This window comes from Podarcis cretensis (genome assembly GCF_951804945.1).
Source record: "Podarcis cretensis genome assembly, chromosome: 6".
NCBI classification, from domain to species: domain Eukaryota; kingdom Metazoa; phylum Chordata; class Lepidosauria; order Squamata; family Lacertidae; genus Podarcis; species Podarcis cretensis.
The window spans coordinates 14,049,361-14,073,142 of NC_137175.1; the positions used below are offsets into that span (position 1 = coordinate 14,049,361).

Genomic DNA, 23,782 nt, shown 5'->3' on the forward strand with positions numbered 1-23,782 from the left:
CCGCAGCAGCCGTCTGGCCGGCCGGGGCGCAGCTTTCGTTCGACGGAGCGGGACGAGGCGCCAAGATCCGCTGTGGAGCCAGGACCATGGCCGGGCGCTGCCTCCGCCTGGCGCTTCTCCTCCTGCTGCCGCTCCTCGACGCCAAGGCCGGGCAGAGTTGCTACAAGCCGAGGATTCCCAGGCCCTACGCCGTCCGGTAAGCGCGATCTCGTCCCTGGGAGTGGCGGGGTGGGAGCATGGATGCGCATTAGGAGGGGAGGTGGCCTGAGCATGCGAAAAGTGCATGGCTTTCGCTGTGTACAGAATTGGGGGAGCTACTTCTCTCCCCCGGCGATTCCCTACAGACAGAGAGCCGTCCGCTGCAGCCCGGGATCTCCGACGGCTCTCCTTTCTGCTGCGCCAAACGAACCCGGGCGGCGGCCGGATTGTTGTGGGGAGACCCCGAGAGCCCTGCGGGGATTTGTCGCGTTCTCCCCGGGGATTTTCCTCCTCCTCCTCCTCCTGCTGCTGCTGCAGGCGTGGTTTCCCGGACGCCGCTTGAAAAATAACCGGCCGGCAGCAGGCGAGCTGCAACCCCGGCAGGAGCAGATCCCGGCGCCGCCCAGCAGCGCGGAGGGTCGTCCAAAGACCGCCCAAGGTCCGTGCAGATTAGTGGCACGGGCAGAAGCGGCGTGTTTGGACTCGGAGAGGGAAAAGCTGGGCCGAGATTTTCCGCTTGCCCCACAAGCACGGCCTTGGGGTGCGAGCTTACCTCGCAGGGCCGTTTGGAGGATGAAATTAAATTCTTGCAAGCCACCCTGAGCTGCTGAAGGAGGGTGCAAAGCTGAAATAGCGCCCTATTTCCAGGGGGGAAAGGCATGGCTTTGGTGGGTAGCATGTTTGGTTTTTTTAGCCTGGTGTTGCTCAGTGGAGGAGCACATGCAGAAAGTCTGTGTTTTCTCTAGGCAGGGCTGAGAAAGATCCCTGGGTGAAACTTGAAACCCAGATGAAGCAATGATCTCACTGTGAAAGGTAACTTTATAGAAAGCTGATGTGCTGAGACAGACCATTGGGCCATCAGGGTTGCCTGCACTGGCTGGCAGCAGCAGCTCTCCAGGGGTTCAGACTGAGGTCTCTCCCAACCCTGGCTGGAAATGACAGAGTGAATATGACCTGGCACCTGCATGTTCTGCCTCTGAGCCTGGGCCCCTGTGTTTGGATATGGGAGACACAGGTTCATATGCCCTGTCAGCTGGCCAGAGACATTATGCTCCCTGAGGCCAAGAAGATACCCAAGCACTGGCTACGCCATGGGCAGAGGCCTACGGGATTGGGAGTGGGAGTGGGGGCAGTGTGCCCTCCACCCCACTTGAGGGCAGCAGACCAGAGACTCACGCCTCCTGCAGAGAGGCAGGGCAGGGGGTTCAGGAGGAAATGCCAGGGGGCTGCCACTGCCCTCCCCGCTCCAGCATCTCCTTCCCAAGATGGCCACCTCACTTTGCCCAAGGCCTTTTTGCCGTGGCAACCCACACATCCGAATTTATTTGGTGTGGTGATCCCATTGATTGTTTTTGTCCCACAAGTGGGCTTTGGATTTGGTGGATTTTAATTGCCAAGGTAGCTAAGTACCTTGGTTTGAGACATCCAAGCATATTGCGGCTGAGCATATTACAGCGATCTTGGCTCTACTGCGCTGGCTGTCCATTACTGTAGTTTCTGGGCCCAATTTAAAGTCCTGGTTTTGGCCTATAAAGCCTTAAAGGGCTCAAGACTGCAATACCTGGAGGACCGCCTCTCCCCATATAAACCCCATATGACTCTGCTTTCATCCTCTGAGGCCCTTCTATGCGTGCCTCCATATGAAGTCTGGAGGGTGGCAACACGAGAAAGGGCCTTCTTTGTAGTGGCTCCCTGTTTGTGGAATGCTCTCCCCAGGGAAATTTGCCTGGTGCCTTCATTATATATATTTTTTGGTGCCAGGCAGAAACGTTCCTCTTCTACTAGGCCTTGGGCTGATCAATATTCTCCAGCCTTTTAAATGCATTTTTTGGGGAGGGGGGTGGGTATTGTTTTGCTGTTTTGTCTTACTTATTTACTTGTTTTTATCCCATATTTTATTCTGTAAACTGCCCTGAGATCTTATGATGCAGGGCAGTATATAAATCTAATAAAGAAACCAACAAAAATAAATAAATTCACTTAGCATTTATGAGCACCTTGTGGCAAACCATCACCAGATCTCCATCAGAGGCCAGTTCCCAAGGGTTAAAATGTAAGGCTTCGGCCTTTGCAATGCTCAGTTGCAAGTGTCATTAGAAAACGCCAACAAAATAAAAGTTGTAAGAGGTATTAATCATACCAGTGAAGGATCAAAAACAGTAATTATTTTGGGTTTACTTAACAAGCCTCTTGCATTGACTTCACAATCCACTCGTAGCTTGCAGCCTACAGCTGTGGTTCTCTGAGGGTGTGTCAGGGTAGGATTCACGGATGATCAAAGACACATCTAAACATTTCGGTGTAGCACAGTAGATTATAGTATCTAAATTATTATTTGTGGCTATGCAACCAGAAACAGTATGCATGCGTCTCTTTGATAGTACTGTATTGGCTGCTCTCCTACAGATCCCCATGGGATATTGTTGTGAACAGCAAAGATCAGGAAGGATGTGTTGATGAGGAGAGGTTTGTTTTTGGTCTCAAATTAGACCTAATATAAATGGGATTAACTTTGCAAAAGCAAGCTCACGCCTCTCCTTGAGTTTGTATGCATACTTAAGGAACATATGCAAGAGGCTCCTTTATAATTATATTTTGGGAGTGATTCATATTCCTATGGAGCTGCGTCATTTTATGTTTTCTGGATGTCCCATGATCATCTCGTAAAGTAGTTGTGCTCTGTTATAAATCAAGCACTGCTAGGTGTTATTTTGTTTTCGTTTTCCAGTCCTGTCAATAAAAAAAATTCTGTGTAGTGTGAGCAAATTTTTATTCCAAAAGTGTGACCCAGAGAAAAACATTTTGAGAACCACTGACCTGCAGGTTGGAAAATGCTGGCCTATGGGAAGGGGCACCCCTCCCTGTGAAGCGCAGTATTGAGCAGCAGAAACATTTATGAGTGCAGAAATACAGTGGTACCTCGGGTTAAGTACTTAATTCGTTCCGGAGGTCCGTTCTTAACCTGAAACTGTTCTTAACCTGAAGCACCACTTTATCTAATGGGGCCTCCTGCTGCCGCTGTGCCGCCGGAGCACAATTTCTCTTCTCATCCTGAAACAAAGTTCTTAACCTGAAGCATTCTTTCTGGGTTAGTGGAGTCTGTAACCTGAAGTGTATGTAACCTGTAGCATATAAAAGGATGTCACATAGAGGAGGGAGAAAGGTTGTTTTCTGCTGCTGCAGAGAAGCGGACACGGAGCAATGGCTCCAAACTACAAGAAAGAAGATTCCACCTAAACATTAGGAAGAACTTCCGGACAGTAAGAGCTGTTCGACAGTGGAATTTGCTGCCAAGGAGTGTGGTGGAGTCTCCTTCTTTGGAGGTCTTTAAGCAGAGGCTTGACAACCATATGTCAGGAGTGCTCTGATGGTGTTTCCTGCTTGGCAGGGGGTTGGACTCGATGGCCCTTGTGGTCTCTTCCAACTCTATGATTCTATATGTAACCTGAAATACCACTGTAGAGGTGTACTTTTCAGAGGGATGGCATTGGAGCCTCTGCTCCAGACTCCAGTGTGCTTGTGGGGTGATGGGGGACAGGATTATTTCCCCCCTTTCAACACACCCTTATGGCCAGGGGTGGGGCTTTCTAAATCAGCTTGCGTGTTTTGTGAGTCTATCTAAAGGGCTGTCACATGAAAGGTGGAACAAGCTTGTTTTCTCCTGCCACAGATAATGGCATCCAAACCAAATTGCTGCAAGTTACAAGAAAGGAGATTCCGACTAAACATCAGGAAGAACTCTTGGACTCTCCTTTCTCAGAGGTTTTGAAGCAGAGGTTGGATGGCCATCTGTCATGGATGCCTTTAGCTGAGATTCCTGCATGGCAGGGGGGCTGGACTAGATGACCCTTGGATCCCTTCCAACTCTTTGATTCTGTGGGAGAAGGAGTCTCCAGATTTAGTCCTGTGAATTATAAGAAGTGGCAGGGGGACCTGCAACAAAGTAGTGCAGTGTGAAAAAATGTCGCCTTGAGGATGCCAGCCAGCCAGCAATGCCCTTTTTCAGAATACACCCTGGTGTGGATGGGCTGCATAAAGATCCACATTCAGAGAATGAGCTTCCTGTGGGTTTATACTAAGACTGAATTCTAGTGTCTGCAGATCCCTTCCTATTTATTCACGTTTGCAAGTACAGTGGTACTTTGGGTTACAAACACTTTGGGTTACAAACTCCGCTCACCCGGAAGTAGTACCTTGGGTTGAGAACTTTACCTCAGGATGAGAACGGAAATTGCATGCCAGTGGCAGCGGGAGCCCCATTAGCTAAAGTGGTACCTCAGGTTAAGAATGGTTTCGGGTTAAGAACGGACCTCCAGAACGAATTAAGTTCGTAACCCGAGGTACCACTGTACTGTGGTTCCTTTTAAGTGGTTTTTTTCCTATGGTAATTTTGCAACAAGGACCAGAAAGCATGTCAAGGCCCACTTTAAACTGCACTTTAAGAGCTGCTGTGGTCACCTGAGCGCTCTGAAGAAATGTCAGCCTTGTGGCAATCACATGATCGCCCGGGAGGAATTTTAAGGTCATTTGGCCTGGATGAGTCATGCAATTGCCAAGCGAGGTAGGAGGTTGAACAAAGCCTGGTTGATTTGCTGATTAGATTGTTGCTCCCGGTTCAGATCCCCCAACTCACAAACTAAGCTCACACAAAGAATATTGGGAGCTGTAGTTTTTTTTAAAGGGTTCTGTGAATTGTTGCTCTGTGAGAGGCAATCTACAGTTCTCAGGATTTAGGGGAAGCCGTTTGCACGCAGCCTCTCAGCCCATCTTACCTTGCGAGCTTGTTGTTGATGACAAGAGCGAGGGGCAATATATGTTGCCTTGATTTTCTCTGTAGGATATTTTCAGAAGAGGGAGAGTTTTTCAGCTTTTTCTCTCCAGGCACAGGTTAATTCACTTGCTTTCCCCCCTTGCAAACAGAACCTACCCTCGTCCTTATGAATATCTGGACACCTCAAAACTGCCCAAGAGCTGGGACTGGAGGAATATAAAAGGAGTCAACTATGTGAGTGCCACACGCAACCAGCACATCCCACAGTATTGCGGATCCTGCTGGGCTCATGGCAGCACCAGCGCTTTAGCAGGTACAGAGGTGTAAGCTATTATTGCTTCATAGGACTTGCTTCTCTGTCACTCTTGGCTCATTTCCCCATGGCTGGTCAACAGATAATTTGTTTTGCATTAGACCATTGCTTCCTGTTGGTGGAAGTACATAAAGAACAAAGGAGATTCCCATTATTGGCTCACACCATTTGCCCATCGAATCCAGTATTGCTGGCTCTGACAGAGGGGGAAGCCATGGTAGAGGACTCTTTTTTTTGCAATATTACTTACCTACATTGGTTGAAAAGTCAACTTTGGGGTCAAAGTGTAACTTAAACAGTTACATAGAGTTGTAGAGTTGGAAGGGGCCTTGAGGGTCATCTAGCCCAACCCCTTGCAAAGCAGGAGATTCCGAATAAACACCCGGATGAACTTTGTGACAGTAAGAGCTGTTCAGTAGTGGAACAGACTCCCACGAGAGGTGGTGGACTGGAGGTTTTTACGCAGAGGTTCGATGGCTGACCCTCATGGATGCTTTAGCTGAGATTCTTTCATTGCAGGGGGTTAGATTAGAGCAGCATTTCCCAACCTTGGGCCTCCAGCTGTTTTTGGACTACAACTCCTATAATCCTCAGCTAGCAAGACCAGTGGTCCAGGATGATGGGAATTGTAGTTCGAAAACAGCTGGAGGACCAAGGTTGGGAAACACTGGATTAGAGGACCCCTGGGGTCCCTTCCAACTGTACATTCTGTGAATCTTTTGCCCAACCTGGGGCTCAAACCCACAACCCTGAGATTAAGAGTCTCATGCTTTGCCAACTGAGCTATCCAAGAGTTTGTATTGCTTTATTATAATGCTGTATTGTTTTTAACACTTGATTGGAAGCCGCCCAGAGTGGCTGGGGAAACTCAGCCAGATGGGCGGCGTATAAATAATAAACTATTATTATTATAAATTATTATTTGTTGCTTCCTTGTTTAATCCCAGCCTCCCCTTCCCTTTCCATACTGTGTTCAGGTTTAGATTGTAATCTCTCTGGGGCAGCGGCCTGCTGCCTTGTAATCTGTCTTGTGATGTGCACATTGATGGCACTATACCAAAAGATAAACTGTGTTAGGATTGGGTCTCCCAATTTTCTTTTTAAAAAATTACTTTAACAGCAAGCCTATGGAGGGATGGGTTCTGAACTGAGTCTGAGCAGCAATGGTGGAGGTCTCTTCTCCCCCAGCCCCACTGTTTTCCCGAGCTTTCGCCCACCTGAAGCTGCTTTTTAACCTGCTAGGCATTTAACCTCTTCCTTTCTGTGATTCAATCCTAAAGCCCACCCCTTGAGTACTTCAAAGTTAAACTATTAAGAGAGCCAGTGAGGGATTCCTCCCACGTATTATGTGGTCCGTGACATGGAATGGCGAATTATGCGAATTATGTGTTTCTATTTGTTTTCCAGATCGCATCAATATCAAGAGGAAAGGCATTTGGCCTTCTGCCTATCTCTCAGTCCAGAATGTGATTGACTGTGCCGATGCTGGCGGCTGCAGTGGAGGGGATGACTTGCAGGTCTGGAGTTATGCTCATGAGCACGGCATCCCCGACGAGACCTGCAACAACTACCAAGCTAAAGACCAAGGTGCGTCAGATCCTTCCTGCGTGAACCTGGCTGTGAAAGAGGGAAAACATCAGCGTTCTTTTTACATCAGCCTTGCTAAATAAGTCCAGATTTTACTAGCCTGCCACCCACGGCAATCCAAAGTGGAAAACTAGAGCTTGTCCTTGCCCTTGAAAACAGGATTTAAAAAAAAAATATCCGTTCCCTCCACTTTGCGGGATGCAGGTGGCGCTGTGGGTTAAACCACAGAGCCTAGTGCTTGCCGATCAGAAGGTCGCGGTTTGAATCCCTGCGACAGAGTGAGCTCCCGTTGCTCGGTCCCTGCTCCTGCCAACCTAGCAGTTTGAAAGCACGTCAAAGTGCAAGTAGATAAATAGGTACTGCTCCGGCGGGAAGGTAAACGGCATTTCCATGTGCTGCTCTGGTTCGCCAGAAGCGGCTTAGTCATGCTGGCCACATGACCAGGAAGCTGTATGCTAGCTCCCTCGGCCAATAAAGCGAGATGAGTGCCGCAACCCCAGAGTCGGCCACGACTGGACCTAATGGTCAGGGGTCCCTTTACCTTTTACCACTTTGCTGGTTTTTAATAGTAATGTGTGCCTTAAATGTGATTTTTACATTTCTTTATTTTGGTTGTTAAATATTCCAGAGTGACTTGTGTTACTTGGAAAGTAGGATAGAAAAAGATGCAAATAACTAAATAACTAGGCTGCACCAGCTCTCCTGCAGCAAAATTTCATCTAGCACTTTTAGCTGCAAGATCTCTGATGTCAAATGTAGGTGCTTGTTTTTGCAGACTGCGATACGTTTAACCAGTGTGGAACGTGTGATACTTTTGGAAAATGTCATATGATAAAGAACTATACCCGCTGGAAAGTTGCTGATCATGGTACTGTCAGCGGGCGGGAAAAAATGATGGCGGAAATCTATGCAAGTGGTCCTATCAGGTAAAGCACTACAAGGTTGCATAATAAGCATGGTCAAGGATGATGGGAGTTGTAGTTAGAATCATAGATTCATAGAGTTGGAAGAGAGACCACAAGGGCCATCGAGTCCAACCCCCTGCCAAGCAGGAAACACCATCAGAGCACTCCTGACATATGGTTGTCAAGCCTCTGCTTAAAGACCTCCAAAGAAGGAGACTCCACCACACTCCTTGGCAGCAAATTCCACTGTCAAACAGCTCTTACTGTCAGGAAGTTCTTCCTAATGTTTAGGTGGAATCTTCTTTCTTGTAGTTTGGAACCATTGCTCCGTGTCCGCTTCTCTGGAGCAGCAGAAAACAACCTTTCTCCCTCCTCTATGTGACATCCTTTTATATATTTGAACATGGCTATCATATCACCCCTTAACCTCCTCTTCTCCAGGCTAAACATGCCCAGCTCCATTAGCCGTTCCTCATAAGTTCATCAACAAATGGAGGGCTACAGATTTCCCCGCCTCTGTTCCTTGGGTGGTACGGATGGTATTAGTCTTTAAAAAACAAAACCAGTGAAACAGCCTTGCAATACTGTAAAGCAAACTGGTTAGCAACTTATTCTTTGTTTTAGCCCACGCAAGGTGCCAGCCCACATAAGTCTGCTTGCAAAGCGTAAAAACACAACTCAAAGCAAAACTGGAGAAGTTATATGGCAACAGATCAAAGTAATTTAAAAACACAGACCAGTTTTACTTTTATTTCTTTAATGAAGTAAAAATGGCAGTATAGATTCTAGCAGGTGCTGCGGAAACCCCCCCCCCTACGCTTTCTAAAATAGCTCTCTTAATTGAAGTTAGGCCTAAATTAGGGAAGCAAAACTGCCTGAAATAAATCTGTTTTAAAAATCTACTTAAGAATTTGCTTAGGAGCCATCTAAGCCTCCCGCCCGTGGTGGCAAGGAACTTCTGTAGTCTGAAAATAATGTAATTCAGCCCCCCCAACTTGGTGCCCTCTAGATGTTTTGGATTATAATTCCTTTCACCCCACTGGCTGGAGCTGATGAAAGTTGCCATCCAAAACACCTGATGGGTATTGAGTTTGAAGGAGGCTGATGTAATAAGCAAAAGTGATGTTTCTTTAGTGACCCGGTTTGGTTGAACCTCCTGTTCCAGTATACTATGGACGTATTCCCATGTTCAGAATAGCTTCCAAAATTACAATTTAATGCTTGGAAGAATCTTACTAAATGAGTAAGACTTCAGTCCTGTTTGCATTTACCTGGGAGTAGGCCCCATTGAACTTTGCGGGATTCGCATCTGAACAGACATTACCCACTGCGTTGTAAACTTCACTCTGTTTAACGTGGCCCATTAAATGTGTTTAATGTGTGCCTTTTGGCAGATTTCTGTTTACGAGCTAACTCGGCTTCTACAGTTGCAATTAGACTAGCAACAACTTCCCCATGTCTTCTTTGTGACTGGTCTTTTAAAAACCAAATGTTTTCTCTTAAACTGCAATGACCTCTAGTCTGTCTGTCTGAAAGTCTCTAGCAGACCCTGACACCGCCTTTTGAGAGTCCCTCCCCATGGTGTTAGCAAGGCCCACTGAACTCAATAGGATTGACACTGGAGTATATATGTATAGGATTGTACTGTTTATCCTATGAAAGTGCCAATTTGTCTCACGCCTGACGCCTAAACCAGTCTTTGCTCAGACCGTGCACCATTTTGCTCAACATTTTCCTGAAAGCCACACTGTTTATTTTAAAAAACCAGACTGAAAACTGTTGACCCATGCCAGGTTTTTACCCAAAGTGGCTATTCAAAAGCTGTTGGTTTGCATTAGCATTTTTAATTGGATGTAATTTAATTTATACAGCTGTGGGATCATGGCCAGCCCGAAGCTGCACAATTACACTGGAGGACTTTATGCTGAATATCGTCTGCTGCCGTCTATAAACCATGTCGTTTCTGTCGCTGGCTGGGGTGTCGAGAACGGAACCGAGTATTGGGTTGTCCGGAACTCTTGGGGCGAGCCATGGGTAAGCAGGAGATGAAGACCGCAAGCAACATCTCTCCACAAAGAGTGGTGGCTACCCTGATGCAGTGCAGTTGTAAACAGTGAAGGATGGCTTTGATCCCCCATGTCAAGGATGTGCCTAGGGGCCAAATGAAACCCTTCTGTCTGGCCCTCAGGCCTCTCAAGCCACACCCCCTCTTCCTCAGGCCACACCCTTCACCAGCCCTGCTTTGTGCTCTCCCTGGGTGCTCTTGCCTGGCTCAAATCCCTGGGATAGCTCAGGTAATAAAGCATGAGACTTTAAACCCCAGGGTTGTGGGTTCAAATTTGACATTGAGCAAAAAGATTCCTACAGTGCAGGGGGTTGGGACTAGATGACCCTTGTGGGTCCTTTCCTACTCCACATTTCTGTGAAATGTGCGCTCGAACTCTGATAATGCTTCTTGCTTGCTTGGAGGATAGAGGGAAGCAGGAGTGGAAATGAGCCTCCTGCTACACGAAAGCAAAATTTACATTCATTGCTCCGCCCACTTTTGCATCTAGCCACGCCCACCAGTGGCTCATGGCCCTTGAAAGGTTTGTAGAGAGGAATGTGGCCCTTGGCCGAAAAAAAGTAACATTCCCTGTCCTAAATAATAAAGAGTAAGAATGTGGAGGGATGTTGGACAGAGCAGGTCTCTCACCTTCCATTATATATTGTAGTTGTGGTGTCCCCGAGGCTCTGTGCCCAGTGCGACCGACTACAGTCTTTCTGTGGCACCCCTGTGGAGCTCAGGAGCCCAGCTCTGAAACCCCTTGCATGCAGAGCTGGCAGCCTCTCCACCCTTTTTCGAACACCCTTGAGACTTCCCTCAGCCTCCTCTCCTCTTCCCTCTCCTTGGGAGTCCTCTGGGCAGCCACTGCCGCCACCCCTGGTCTCTTAAGCTGCTCCAAAGAAAGGTGTCTCCTCACATTGCCCCACAGGGGCCTGGGAAGCACCCCCTGGCCAACCCCAGAGGCACCATTTGCCTGGGGAGCTCATAGCCAGGGCTGCTGCAACAAACAGCTATGCAAGCCTTTGGGAGGCAGAGATGCAAGAGGGCATCAGAGGAGGGCGGGAAGGAAGAGTGACAGAGGCCAGGGTTGCCCACACACCCCTGACCATCATTCAAGTAGACCTTCTCTACTTAGAGATGCTGAGGATTGAATCTGGCACCTTTTGGATGCAAAGCAGATACTTTGCCAATGAGTAGTCAGGTGGCAGGTGGCGCTGTGGGTTAAAGCCTCAGCGCCTAGGGCTTGCCGATCGAAAGGTCGGCGGTTCGAATCCCTGCGGCGGGGTGCGCTCCTGCTGCTCGGTCCCAGCGCCTGCCAACCTAGCAGTTCGAAAGCACCTCGGGGTGCAAGTAGATAAATAGGGACCGCTTACCAGCGGGAAGGTAAACGGCGTTTCCGTGTGCGGCTCTGGCTCTGGCTCTGGCTCTGGCCAGAGCAGCGATGTCACGCTGGCCACGTGACCCGGAAGTGTCTCCGGACAGCGCTGGCCCCTGGCCTCTTAAGTGAGATGGGCGCACAACCCCAGAGTCTGTCAAGAGTGGCCCGTACGGGCAGGGGTACCTTTACCTTTACCTTTAGTCAGAATAAATTCATTTGATTTTTTAAAGTTGATGAGGACAATAGCTTGGATTCCTTCTGTTCTGCTCATGGATCAGGGATTTCCTGCCTTGCCACTTCCAAGCTGCAATTCCTTCTACACCCTGTATCTACAGCTGAGCATGGGGAGATCCTCTCGACTGATATACAGGAAACCTGGGAACTCCCCCTGCTACTTTGCATGAGAACTGCTTTTGTTTTCACACAGGGCACTACAGGATTCAAGCTGATAATTGCAATAATCTCTCCAGCAAGGATACAGGCTAATGTTCTCCTGAGCTCTGGAACAGGAAATAGGGAGTGTATGCCCAAGTTAGCAATAACCAATACCCAACCAACCAGATGGCAGGGGCCCGTGATCCAGAGACCTGCGATTTCTGCTGCTTGTTAAGATCTCTTTTTGTCCTCCTGTACATGCACATGACAGATCTGGAAAGACAATCTGTTTCTGCCCGTGCAGTTACCTGTAGGTGTTTCTGACATGTGTTGTGCAATGAGCATTTTCAGGGCAGCACCGTAAGGTGAAAAGTTGGCTGAACATGAAGTTGTCCTGATACACCTGTGTACTGATGCAAATTTCATCTCTTTCCAGGGCGAGAAGGGCTGGCTTAGAATCGTAACAAGTGCATATAAAGGGGGAAAAGGAGCATCCTACAACCTTGGCGTTGAAGAACAGTGTGCTTACGGAGACCCAATTCTTCCTTAACTCTGCTGGAGGAGGATCTGGAAACACATGTTCAGAAGGCAAGGACTGTCCCAGCCCACTGCTTCGCAAAGGGATGAGTTAATACTCTGCAGTGTCCAATAATCACGGAATGGTGAACCTTTATTCTTTCTTGAACTAAACCTTTCTCTTAAAAGAATTCAATGTTGTTTATGAAATGACCCAAAGAATGACATGCATTGATTGCACTGGGAGAAGCAAAACAAACAGCTTTTATTACTTTTGCATATGGAAATTAGTTAATTTTTATCGTAATTATTTTATAGCTTTCTGGGTAGGGAGAGACTTTTTTGTTTTTGAAAAAATGTTAATACTGGGGAGCAGAGCTCTTAAATAACTTGAAATTAAATTCCGTATGAAATTATGCAGGTCGTAAATTTATCACTGTACAGGCATAGTGAAGAGGATAAGATGATTTGAATCAGAAAAGCTTGGGAACCTGAGTGCTTCCTTGCTTTCTATAGGGCTAAGCTTTCTTGCTGAAAGTCTTAAAAGAGCTGTTCAGTAACAATGATGAGTGTTACAGAACCAGCTGTTACGTGACAAGCTATTGATGGTCCTCCTTTCAGTCTTGCCCCAAAGTGGGCAACCTGTTATCTTCCAGTAGGTTGTTGGGTCTGCATCCCCCCCCCCATAATCCCAGATCATTCAGGCTGATGGAAATTATGGTCCCCCATCCCTGGACAAGCTCAGGATTTGAACTCACCCATCTACAAGCTGCTGAACTGGCTGGTAAGCATTAAGGAGCAGCTTCCTAGCAGTATCAGCTCATATTTTGAACACATGGCATTCTTGTTATTACCCCACACTGACCTATCTCCTCTCCCCTGGAGCTGGGTGTGGCTTTTAAGGCTGCTTAGTGCAGGGTCACAGCTTCTTATCTTGCCTTCTGCAGCCTCCATTCTCTTTCTCATAAGCTGCAGATCAGATCAGAATCCACTAGCTGACTATGGAGGGTTGTGCTAAAACTAGCAGCAGCAGCAGTAGGCCAGCACTCCTTGTCAGATTACAGCTGAGCATTGCCTCCACCCCATCGTCCTGTTCCCCTAGGCTTCTGGCACCCACTGTTTCAAGTAAGGGTAAAACGGCGGCTGCAAGCTATTTCTGTACAAGCTCCCCAGGGTGTCGGGGGAAGGCAGGCTGTGTGGTTTTGTTAACCTATGACCAAGCTCAGCAACGCCACCAGCCAATCACAGCCTGTTTTTGCTCCATATTGGGATTGGCACAAACAAGGGTTGCAAAGTACCTTGTAAGCTAGAATTCGCAACTAATGCAGGCTGAGTTTGGTGGCTCATAAGCTAAATAGCCTTCAGCTTTGGGTATTCAGATCCCTTCTGGATTGTAGCACACAACCTGTGAGGGAGATTTTGTCTAGTTCAGTAGCTAAGTTTCCATGATTACACTTTGCGCAGTATTTATTTATATTTAAAATATTCCTTAACCACCCTTCATTGAAAGATTTCAAGGCAGTGCACAGAAGTGTGAATGAAATTGATTTATATGCAACATATCAGTACAATACCATTTAAAACCAACAAGCAAAACCCACAAAACTTTAGAAAGGTAATACATTTCGCCAAGGCATCTACCATGTCTGTGACCATAATATCTTTAAAGAAACTCACACAACATTATTTAATAAAAGATGAATTTAATAAAAAATATAACTTAACCTACTTTGTGTCGTTTTCCCTCTTACAGGTACAAGAAAAAATAGTGCTGTTTTGATTTTGATGCACTCAGATAACTTTAACAAGACCTATTTTTACACAGTAATGAAACTTAGCGGTTAAGGTTGAGATTTCCCTTCCAATAAGGCCAGTGATTCTTCACCAGGGTCTGGCAGTAGTATGTAAACACTGTGACACACAAGTAAGCTTTGCCAAGATTGTGTATCAGTTATATATGAAGAAAGGGCTTCATAAGTGGTTTCTGGAATGCAGTAGGAACCAGCAATACTGCAGCTACCTGGCAACTAACAGCTAATGGTTCATTCATAAGTGCCTGCCATTAAGTGGCTGAACACTACCATGACTTTCAGTACAAGACACGCACAAAGATATTTATAACTTGGGGGAGACAAGTAATTTTGTCAATCATCCCATGCAGATGTATACAGCAGGGGTGGGGAACCTGTGGCCCTTCAGATCTGGACTCCAACTCCCATCAGCCCCAGCCAGCAAGGCCAATGGTAACAGATGATGGGGTTTTTAGTCCAGCATCCTCTGGCAGTCAGCAGGTTCCCCATCCCTCGTTTATCTGATTGTCAAGGACCAAACTATGTGTAAGAGGTATTCACACGCTACCCTTCTAGGCACAACTATCGCTTGTGCATAAGGGTGTGGGAATGAATCATTCCCTGTTGGAAATTATTAGCACAAGATTTAGCCCTATATGCTGCAAGACATCAACCACACACTGGAAGAATGCATTCCCCCCAGGGAACTAAGGCTAGGAGCACTAGTGCTAGCTTTCCCCTGACATACATTCAGTTCTGCTACACAAACAGCACAGGTCATATACTTGGAGTCACAAGCAACTGTACTCTGTCCTTCCTGGTGCTCCAAGGTTTGGGGGCTGGGAAACCAATTAATTTCAGCTAAACTCTGTCCTAGTTTCAAAATTTTGGAAACCCAGCAGTGTGAAACTCCTGGTCCACATAAAACAGCAACCAACAAACTGCTCTTTCTCCCAGTTCTTTGATGCAATTTGCATTAGGTCGCTCTGCAGTTCATCCACAGCAACTGTAACTGGGTGTCTCTGCTGGTTCAGTTGACCATGATGAAGTTCGATTTACAGTGAGCTTTAAAGAAAAGAGATGAAACAAGACATGATGACCTGCATGGCTCATTTTTTTTTTTATCAATTCACACAGAAAACAGATACCGATTCATTCATTTATACACCAATCTCTCCTTGCAAAACAGCCCTTCAGTCCCCATGCACAAACACTCAGCATCTCTGCTATCCACTCAATACACTGATAAAGCAGGAGGTTCTTGTGTGTTACCAAAACTTAAGCCACAAAACATTACCTGGGCTTTAGGATGCCATGAGGCACTTTGGGGCTCAGGTTCCTTAATGCTGATTGCTAGCCCATCTATGGGTTTGCATTATAGCAGGCTACAGAAGCTTAAATTTCTGCTGGCCAGTGACATTTGTTCTACACTGCTGAGCAGGCCAAGGTCCTGGAAAGGTAGATCACTGCAACACTCATGAGGAGCTTTGTTCAGAAATCCTCAGCTAAATCAACTTGTTAGCTCTGGTGAGGGCTGAATAAACTGAAATGGAAACTCAAAAGCATGGGAAACAATTTACCTATGAACTCCGTGACGGGGTCATGCTCGCCTTCAGTCTTAATCGTTCCTGCAATGCTGTCGTTCTCCAGGATCGGAAGAAAAAGCTGCACAAAGTCAGAGGTATACGGAGGAGCAATGACATCCAGCACCTGGGGAGATAATCGAGATAGCAGAAGGCTGTGGCTTACGCTGTTTTAACATGTGGAAATAGACATAGTGGTTGATGCACTGTCTTCCGATCTCAGAGAGTAGTTTGTCATTTAACTTATAAACATGCTTCTGCAATTCTGAACACAGATGAAATCCACCTACGGACACAGAGTTGCATGCAGCATAGTGCTGACTAATGTCTCATTGTTGCAACAGGGACTTCTCCCCCTCTCCGCCAATCTGTTCTGGGGTTCCCCCAACCTCCCGTGGAAGATTTTAGGTAGGGTGCAGGGCGTCTACCAGGGGGGGGGGAGGCACATAGTGCAATGATATCTGCTTGCAGGATGTGCTAGTTGGATCCCATACACAGCATACAATATAGCAGTTGGTGTTTCAGGAAAGGTAGATAAGCAAAACGGGGACAGCATTATTCCTTCAGTTTCTGGCAACCGTGCCTTCCACCCAACAGCATGAAGTAACTGTCCCATCAACACAAGGATTTACCCTTGTGCAATGGGAGCAACAATCTCTTCCTCCTCCCACAATAACAACACCCCCCACACACACACACCCTGAACCCTCCCCAAACCTGCTCCACAGGGTTGGTGGTAAACCCAGAACAGATTTAGTGGGCGGGGGGGGGAGGGGGGAGGAGAATATTCCATTGTACAAGTGTAAATTTTTGAACTGATAGGACAGTTGCTTCATGTTATACTGGACGTAAGCCCATAAGTCTAGCAGCAATGAATAGATTCCAAATCATTTCTGTATGTTTAAGTTCTATTTGTCCCTTCTACAATATCAGAACAAAACTCTCCTGAGAGCCATGTGATATTCGAAGCCTTGCTCCAAGTGCCTTGCCTTCAGAGGTTACTTGGGTGGTGACCACCAACAGCCTTTTCTGTGATGGCACTCTGGCTATATTCCCTTCTCAGAAATATAAGCTTGGCTACATACAGGTGGCGCTGTGGGTTAAAGCCTCAGCGCCTAGGGCTTGCCGATCGAAAGGTCGGCGGTTCGAATCCCTGCGGCGGGGTGCGCTCCCGCTGCTCGGTCCCAGCGCCTGCCAACCTAGCAGTTCGAAAGCACCTCCGGGTGCAAGTAGATAAATAGGGACCGCTTACCAGCGGGAAGGTAAACGGCGTTTCCGTGTGCGGCTCTGGCTCTGGCTCTGGCCAGAGCAGCGATGTCACGCTGGCCACGTGACCCGGAAGTGTCTCCGGACAGTGCTGGCCCCTGGCCTCTTAAGTGAGATGGGCGCACAACCCCAGAGTCTGTCAAGACTGGCCCGTACGGGCAGGGGTATCTTTACCTTTACCTTTACATTATCATTTAGGTGCTTTCCTGCCTTTTAGTGGATGACTTGACTATAGGCTTGGATCTTTTGTTTTTACTGACTTGGTTGAAAGGCTTGTTAAGGACAAAGGTGGGATACCTGTGTTGCAAATAAAATAGCCAAAAGGCCACAACATAGTCTTAAGCCTCCCAATTTAATGAGCAAGTGCAAACTAATCTGCATAAACACAGCCTTGCAGGTTCCACATAGTCACTGACCTCAGTCACAAAGTATCTGATCAGGGAAATGTCTGTGTCCAGCTTCTCGAGACACTTCCGTATGTAGCCAACCACTGGAAGGACGTATCCTCGACTGAGCAAGTGAACCATCCTGTCCAGAAGGGTTTTTTTAAGTTCCAGCTGAAAGGACAAACAAGGCAGGACGTTTATCTTTGAAACAGCCTAAGTAAACTCTTAAGACAATGTAACTGAGGGATGTGTTCACTTTCTAGCAAAGATTCCAAGCTGCATTAACCATAGGCATTAACCATTTAAAGAAGACAAGACCTGCCTTGCTGAATGAGAAGGAGGGCTGCTCTTGCTCATGGGTCTCATTCACACAGAGTAGCCTCTGAATGAGGATGTAGGGAAGCTTCCTTTGGCAGCCATGAGTTCCAACAGCAGGCCTGTGCCTGGAATGGAACCCCCACATCCAGCCCTCTTGATCTTGCTCTGGAGAAGGAAAGGGTTGCTGACTGCCCTCAGCAATGCCCCACTTTGTCCTACCAGGTTGTCATTTCTGAGAGTTCTGCCTTCGCTGCTCCTTCTGCCATGAGCTGATTTTTCAGATGTATCTGGAGAGTCTGCAAGCGGCAACAAATCACTTCCTATGTTCCAAACATCTGGTTCTCTGAGGCAGCGTCCCGCTGAACACTGAGGTTACATTCAGCTCTCGTAACTAATGGCAGTTTGTTCCATCTATCTTCCCTGTAATTCCCCTGGAATTCAACCTTGTAGTTTAGCGGTGATCCTGAAGCCCAGGATCACCGCTAAACTACAAGGTTGAATTCCACGAATAAGCGTTTTGTGAAATACTACTTTTTGCCTGCCCACTGACTTGCCAGTCAATGCCAGCTCAAGGCCTAAATCTATTATGCCAACAAAGTTATGTAAACTTTTATAGCCTTGGGTGAAGAAGTTACGCAACTCTTGATTTTTGGCACAACAGACAATTGGCAAGGATATCGGCTGAGATGGGAGGTAATACTGAAAAGCCCTTACTCATGATGCATCTGTCTAGTTCTTGCCAGCTGAACCCACATACAGGAGAATGTACAAGAACAAATTCTCTCTTTTCTTGGCCCCACAAGAAGATTATATCTTCCATCAATGAGAATATGGAGATGTAACTTTCATTTCTTAGTACAAGGATGGGGAAAGCAGTCTCCAGCTATTGCTGAACTCAAAACTTCCCTCAGCCCTAGGCAGTATTGTCTGATCAGAGATGACTGGATAGGATTTGGCAACAGATCATTTGGAAGGGGAATGCTGCAGGGTTTTCCCATCCTCTGGTTTGTTCAGTGTCTCTTAAAAACAGAATTCTGCCCAGCAACTACAAGGCACAGTTATTTCCCACAAGAATCCTTCACTCTCTTTCCTGCAGACGCCTGCTAAATTCTGCAGAAGAGAAGGATCCCCAAGATCAGGGGCCAACAGGACAGTGTTGCCTATGCTACAAAAGTGGCATAAAGATTTGCAGCCCCTGAACACGCCCCCACCAGCAACTTCACAAAACAACAGCTCCCAGGATTGCTTGGGCAACCTGCTTCAGTTCTGTAGCACAGAAGTGAGAAAGAGAAAAAAGGCCTGAGCAAAATCTAAACCCCTGAATTTTCATCACCTGTTCCATGACATCGAGCTGAGAGTGCTCCGTCTCAAAGAGTTTGACCAGAAGCTGCAGGACCAGAGGATGAAGGAGTTGATGGCATGTACTGATCTGCAAACCAGAAGGCAAACACGTAAAGTCCTCTAGACTCCTATTAAGACACACATTCTTAAAACACATTCTGTTTAGCTCAGTTGGTTAGAGTGTGGTGCTGATAATGCCAAGGTTGCAGGTTTGATCTCCGTATGGGACAGCTGCATATTCCTGCATGGTTGTGGGGTTGGACTCGATGACCCTCAGGGTTCCTTCCACCTCTACAATTCTATTAACATACATCACAGCCCCTCATTCCAGAGTTCCAAGCTTCACCAACCCAGATGGATCACCTGCAAAAAATTTCACCTTCTAGCAAATACCCAACTTGGAATTCTTAAACACAGAGTCTGGGTCTACATACGCACAGCAGAAAGAGGTGGCCTAATAGGCTCTGCCACTTCAGCCTGAACACAGAGCAGCTCACTTTCAAAGCTCCCCCCCACACAAAAGACTAAACTAGGATGAGAGAGGAAGAGTCTAGGCCATTTTTTTTTAACACACTGGTTTTTTTGATTTTTGTTTAAAAGGCAGTGTTAAAAAATGTGATCCTACCTGTCGTAGTCCGATATGTTATCCACCCTAACACCTCAAATTGCTGCAGGTGCAGACAAGACAGTAGTCAGTTCAGTACCGTTACCAGCTAGTGGCTGACTGAAGGGGTAAATGCAAGTGACATTTCTAAGCTGTTTCTAAAATACAGTACATGCTTCCACGATGCTTATGGACAAGGGGTAGAAAAAATCTGGGCACAGGGGATGGAAAAGGATGCCTCTTTTCTGCTGACAGGGCTCTGCAACTGATCTTTCCACTACAGTGCTACAGTTGTACCTTGGAAGTTGAACAGCTTAGTTCTCAAACGCTTTGGCTCCTGAACATCGCAAACCCGGAAACGACTGTTCTGGTTTGCAAACTATTTTTGGAAGCCAAATGTCTGATGGGGCTTTAGCAGCTTCCGATTGGCTGCAGGACCTTCCTTCAGCCAATCAGAAGCCGCACTTTGGTTTTCAAACATTTTGGAAGTCAAACAGACTTCTGGAACGGATTCTGTTCGACTTCCAAGGTACAACTGTATTATTATTAGCCAATCACTTTAATGATTATGTCTATTGTTTTCTATCTGTTATTATTTTATCACCAGCTTGGTATTTTATGATATGGTGGCCTAAAAATACGATAAATAAAATAAATGCATGGGCATTAACCTCCTTTCAATCTTACCGCTTCTGTTAATCTTAGCCAGGGCTATGCAGTTATCCCACAATTCTGGAGAAGTGAAGAATTTGATACTGGATCAAATGCTCAGCATTCCCCAAATACCAGCTTCCAATTAAGAACAAACTAAAGCTTCTAGTCCTTATGGTTGGCAAAATGGGGCACCTTAACGCATACGCTTGCAAAGCCGGGTGAACTTTCAACAACCAGAGGGGATGTGAGTGTGATTTCCAGTGGTTAAGAGGTAGAGCTTCAACACCCTGCAAAACTCTTTGCCCCTTCCCCCCAGGACCAGCAGAAGTAAATCACCCAAAACACATTATTTGTCATGTCGAATTAAATGTAGCGTGCATGTGCACAGACACACATACAGCCCTGACTTTACCTCATCCAACAGCGCCAAGTGCACTGGAGTATGATCAGTCTGAAGCTGGAAATATCGGGGCTCTGACACTGTCCAGTCGACCCATTTCAGAACCCCCATTGCTACTACTGGAAACCTAAAAGATATAGGGAAGCCGTGCTAAATATCATTTAATGATTTATGTATTTACAGTATGAACTCCTATTTTAAAAAACTCATGATGGTATGCAACACAAGAGAGTAAACTCAGCAGACGTAACCATAAAACAAGAAAACATCAATTAAAACTGATTGGTTTTAAAAAGAAAATTCATCTTACAGAGGCCCATCTGTCCTGAACAAGCTACAGCTGAATGCTTTAACCTGTTGTCCATTGGAAGCTTCCAGATCTGAATGTCTGCCAGGACCTCACCATTTCTCTTTTGCTGTTGCAGTCTTTCCAGTCTGACATTGCCTCATGTGACCCTGAGCTGTCAGCCCAATCTGGAAAATGCCTAAGCTGCAGAACAATACTGACCCCCACACAGGAAAGGGTGCTTGTTGTTTCTTCTGTGGATTAATGTTGGAAAACAGATCCTAACCTTTTAAGAAAACTGCTTTAAGCAAGGGTACTGAAAGTCTCTCCCCATGACACAGAAGCCTAGCTCAGCATTGAGCGGTATATTATTAACTAATACAATAATAAAATGATAATGATATTATTAATACTAATAGGTGGTATTCAACTCCTGCATTTGAACAAGGCAATGATCTCCACTTGCACAACGGGACTTTGCCCCACACCTTCTCTAAATTTGTTCCAAAGAGTTGGGGGAACTCCTAGAACAAACTGGGGTTATGTTACGGGGGGGGGGGGGGCAGAGCAGGGAAGAATGTTCTGTTGTACAAAGAGAAATCACTCACAGAACAAGAGACTCACTGCTCTGTTGGATTCCACTTAATAATAGACAAAGAAACAAAAAACAGGCAAGTGTCAAGGTCCAAACAGTTAGCAGCCCATGGAAATAACCTTCATCCTAAGGTTATCAACAGCTGCAGTGAACATATGTTTTTCATTTGTATTTCAATATTTATTATTGTAAGCTGTCAAAAAATGTTATTAGCTGGCGTATAAACAATATACGGCATATAAATATCTGTACCAAGGAAAAGCACAAAACTGAAGTGTTTCCACGTTAATGCCAGCTTTACTCTCAAGCAAATTAGTCAAAATCTTCTTCCAAGATTTACCTGATGCACTGGTAGAGGGTACTCAGTTCTGCTACGAGTTCAGAGGCGCCTTTATTTTCATTGCAGCAAAGATTGTGAACAGTTTCAATCGCTTTTGTGGTGGACTTGAGTTCATCTTTATTTATGCTCACTCTTTTGTTCTAAAAGTGTGATAAAATGTGTATGGGAGACAAGAAGAATCATGAGTGTAGAACTGGCCTATGGTACAGATTGCAATTTCATCAACCTTCCTGAAGAGTCAATGTTTTTGTGCTCTCTGCATGCCTTTCCTTTCACTTTACACAAACAAGATAATATCATTAAGTAACGTGCAGAAGAATTTCCAATCTGATGCCATGAAGATATGCAAGGACAATTTATTGATCAAAGTGGAAGATGACCCATTTATATCCTAAGGGAAGGATCCATGAAGGCATGCAATAGTTGATGGGTCAACAGGTTCATTTGATAGCTTAAAACTGGCTCAAGCTATCAGCTGGCTACTGTCTTTCATCCTCAGTCCCCCTACCCCAAACCTGTAATATAAGGATGCCAATAGAAACTCACCTTGCAGGCTTGTTGTATACTGAGATACTGTACAAAAAGCACTTTGAGCATTTTTTAAGATGCTCTGTAAAAGAAACTCAAATTGTTGTTTTTAAGATGGTTATAAGTTATCACTTCTGGCAAGACAGGAGTCAAGCTTACAGCTTTATTCTAAATGACGATGAAACACAACACAAGCATATCCTTTATCCTGCTTTAATGCACCAGTTTACTCCTAAAGCAATAGAACAGCACTCAACTGAGCTTACCTTTTTCCATGTTTCCACAACGCTAGCTGCATATGCCAAAATATGAATATATTTGTGTTTATGGTCCTGATTGATCTTGGCACCTGGCTTAAACAGCGATAGCATGAAGAGATCCAGGAAAGCGGGAACTCTGATCTGAGAAAGAGTAATACAGGACATCTGTATGAGCCAGAGTGGTGTAAAGGCTAGAGTGTCACACTAGGACCTGGGACACCAGGATTCAAATCCCTACTCAGCCATGAATCTCACAGGGTGACCTTGGCCCAGCCACTGCCCCTCAGCCTAACCTACCTCACAGGGTTGTTGTGGAGATTAAATAAGGAAAGGGGATAAGCATGTGGGCTACCTGTGAGCTCCCTGGAGAAAAATAGCATATAAATGCAACATGGTTGTGATAAACAGATAAACAATAAAAAACATGACAAGAGGCAGCTCATGCAAAACCATGGTTTTAAGAGTAACCAAACGCAGAATTTGTATCATGATGTTTCTAGTAAAGTGGATTTCGTAGACAAGGTTTAGTAAGAGTCCGAAAGCCGTAATCAAAATACCATTTCAATTAAAAATACCAAGAGAGTTGATTTTACCCAAATTACATAGTACCCCCAAACCATTGAAAAGCCTAGTCAACAGGATGGCTTAGAGTGGGGGGGGGGGCGGGGGTGAACTTGTGGTCCCTCCAAGATGTTGTTGGACTCGCGCTCCCATCAGCTGCAGCCCAGACGGCCAACGATCTGGGAACATGGGAGTTGTACTTCAGCACCACCTGGAAGGCCACAAATTTCCCTATCCTTGGCCTAGATAATAAATAGACCGCAAACACACTTGTTTTTATTTTTGTCCTCGTTACCCAAGGCACGCTGTGTTATAGTACCAAGGATGAGGAAGGTAAACATGCCAACATCTTTTTGGAGTCAGGGAAAGCTCATAGAGCAGTTTACAACTGCAAGTCATGAATCCCTGGCTGAAACCTTGTCTCAGTCACAACTCTGAAGGTAATCTTATGCAAGCCACTGCCTCTCAGCCTCTCGACTAGTATATAGCCTACCTTAATATGGCTGTAGAAGGGGATACAATGAGACAGTGTGTGTGAAGCATTGTGGACTTTGAATAACTTTCTAAATATGCTAGCAATTATTATTAGGCATTGTGCTATTAGAGGTACTAAAGGATAGTTCTCTTTTCCTTACGCTCATAGTGTCTGTGCAATTGTTAGCAACTCAGGTGAAAAACAGCAAAGGTTAGAGAGAAAGGAGGCAAGCCGAGATGCAAAGGTGCCTTATGAGATACTTAAAAGCATGTTAATTCACAAGAAGAGGCTATAACTGAGCAGTG

General features: G+C 46.0%; 2 protein-coding genes across 2 annotated transcripts in view; one reads left to right on the forward strand and one right to left on the reverse strand.

The window, feature by feature from the left end:
- LOC307217883 (cathepsin Z-like) lies at window positions 1-13,814 on the forward strand. The gene is made up of 6 exons (XM_079979906.1): window positions 1-196; window positions 5,119-5,282; window positions 6,690-6,869; window positions 7,645-7,795; window positions 9,646-9,808; window positions 12,011-13,814. The coding sequence occupies exons 1-6, from the start codon at window positions 87-89 to the stop codon at window positions 12,122-12,124; spliced, it is 882 nt and encodes a 293-aa protein (XP_079836032.1). The 5' UTR covers window positions 1-86; the 3' UTR covers window positions 12,125-13,814.
- The window catches only part of NELFCD (negative elongation factor complex member C/D), a 17,183-nt gene continuing 7,174 nt past the window's right edge, over window positions 13,774-23,782 (reverse strand). The window contains exons 9-15 of the mRNA XM_079979354.1: window positions 22,448-22,582; window positions 21,654-21,793; window positions 20,445-20,559; window positions 18,767-18,862; window positions 17,146-17,286; window positions 15,461-15,590; window positions 13,774-14,945 (exon numbers count right to left, since the gene is read on the reverse strand). Of these exons, the coding sequence (XP_079835480.1) occupies window positions 14,911-14,945; window positions 15,461-15,590; window positions 17,146-17,286; window positions 18,767-18,862; window positions 20,445-20,559; window positions 21,654-21,793; window positions 22,448-22,582 (792 nt within the window). The 3' untranslated portion in view covers window positions 13,774-14,910. The remainder of the gene's footprint in view (window positions 14,946-15,460; window positions 15,591-17,145; window positions 17,287-18,766; window positions 18,863-20,444; window positions 20,560-21,653; window positions 21,794-22,447; window positions 22,583-23,782) is intronic.

Bases quoted from the DNA above. Each gene is read 5' to 3' on its own strand.
- LOC307217883 (XM_079979906.1), top strand. From the start codon at position 87: ATGGCCGGGCGCTGCCTCCGCCTGGCGCTTCTCCTCCTGCTGCCGCTC. The intron at 5,283-6,689 runs GTACAGAGGTGT...TTTGTTTTCCAG, and splicing joins CAGCACCAGCGCTTTAGCAG to ATCGCATCAATATCAAGAGG. The intron at 6,870-7,644 runs GTGCGTCAGATC...TTGTTTTTGCAG, and splicing joins CTACCAAGCTAAAGACCAAG to ACTGCGATACGTTTAACCAG.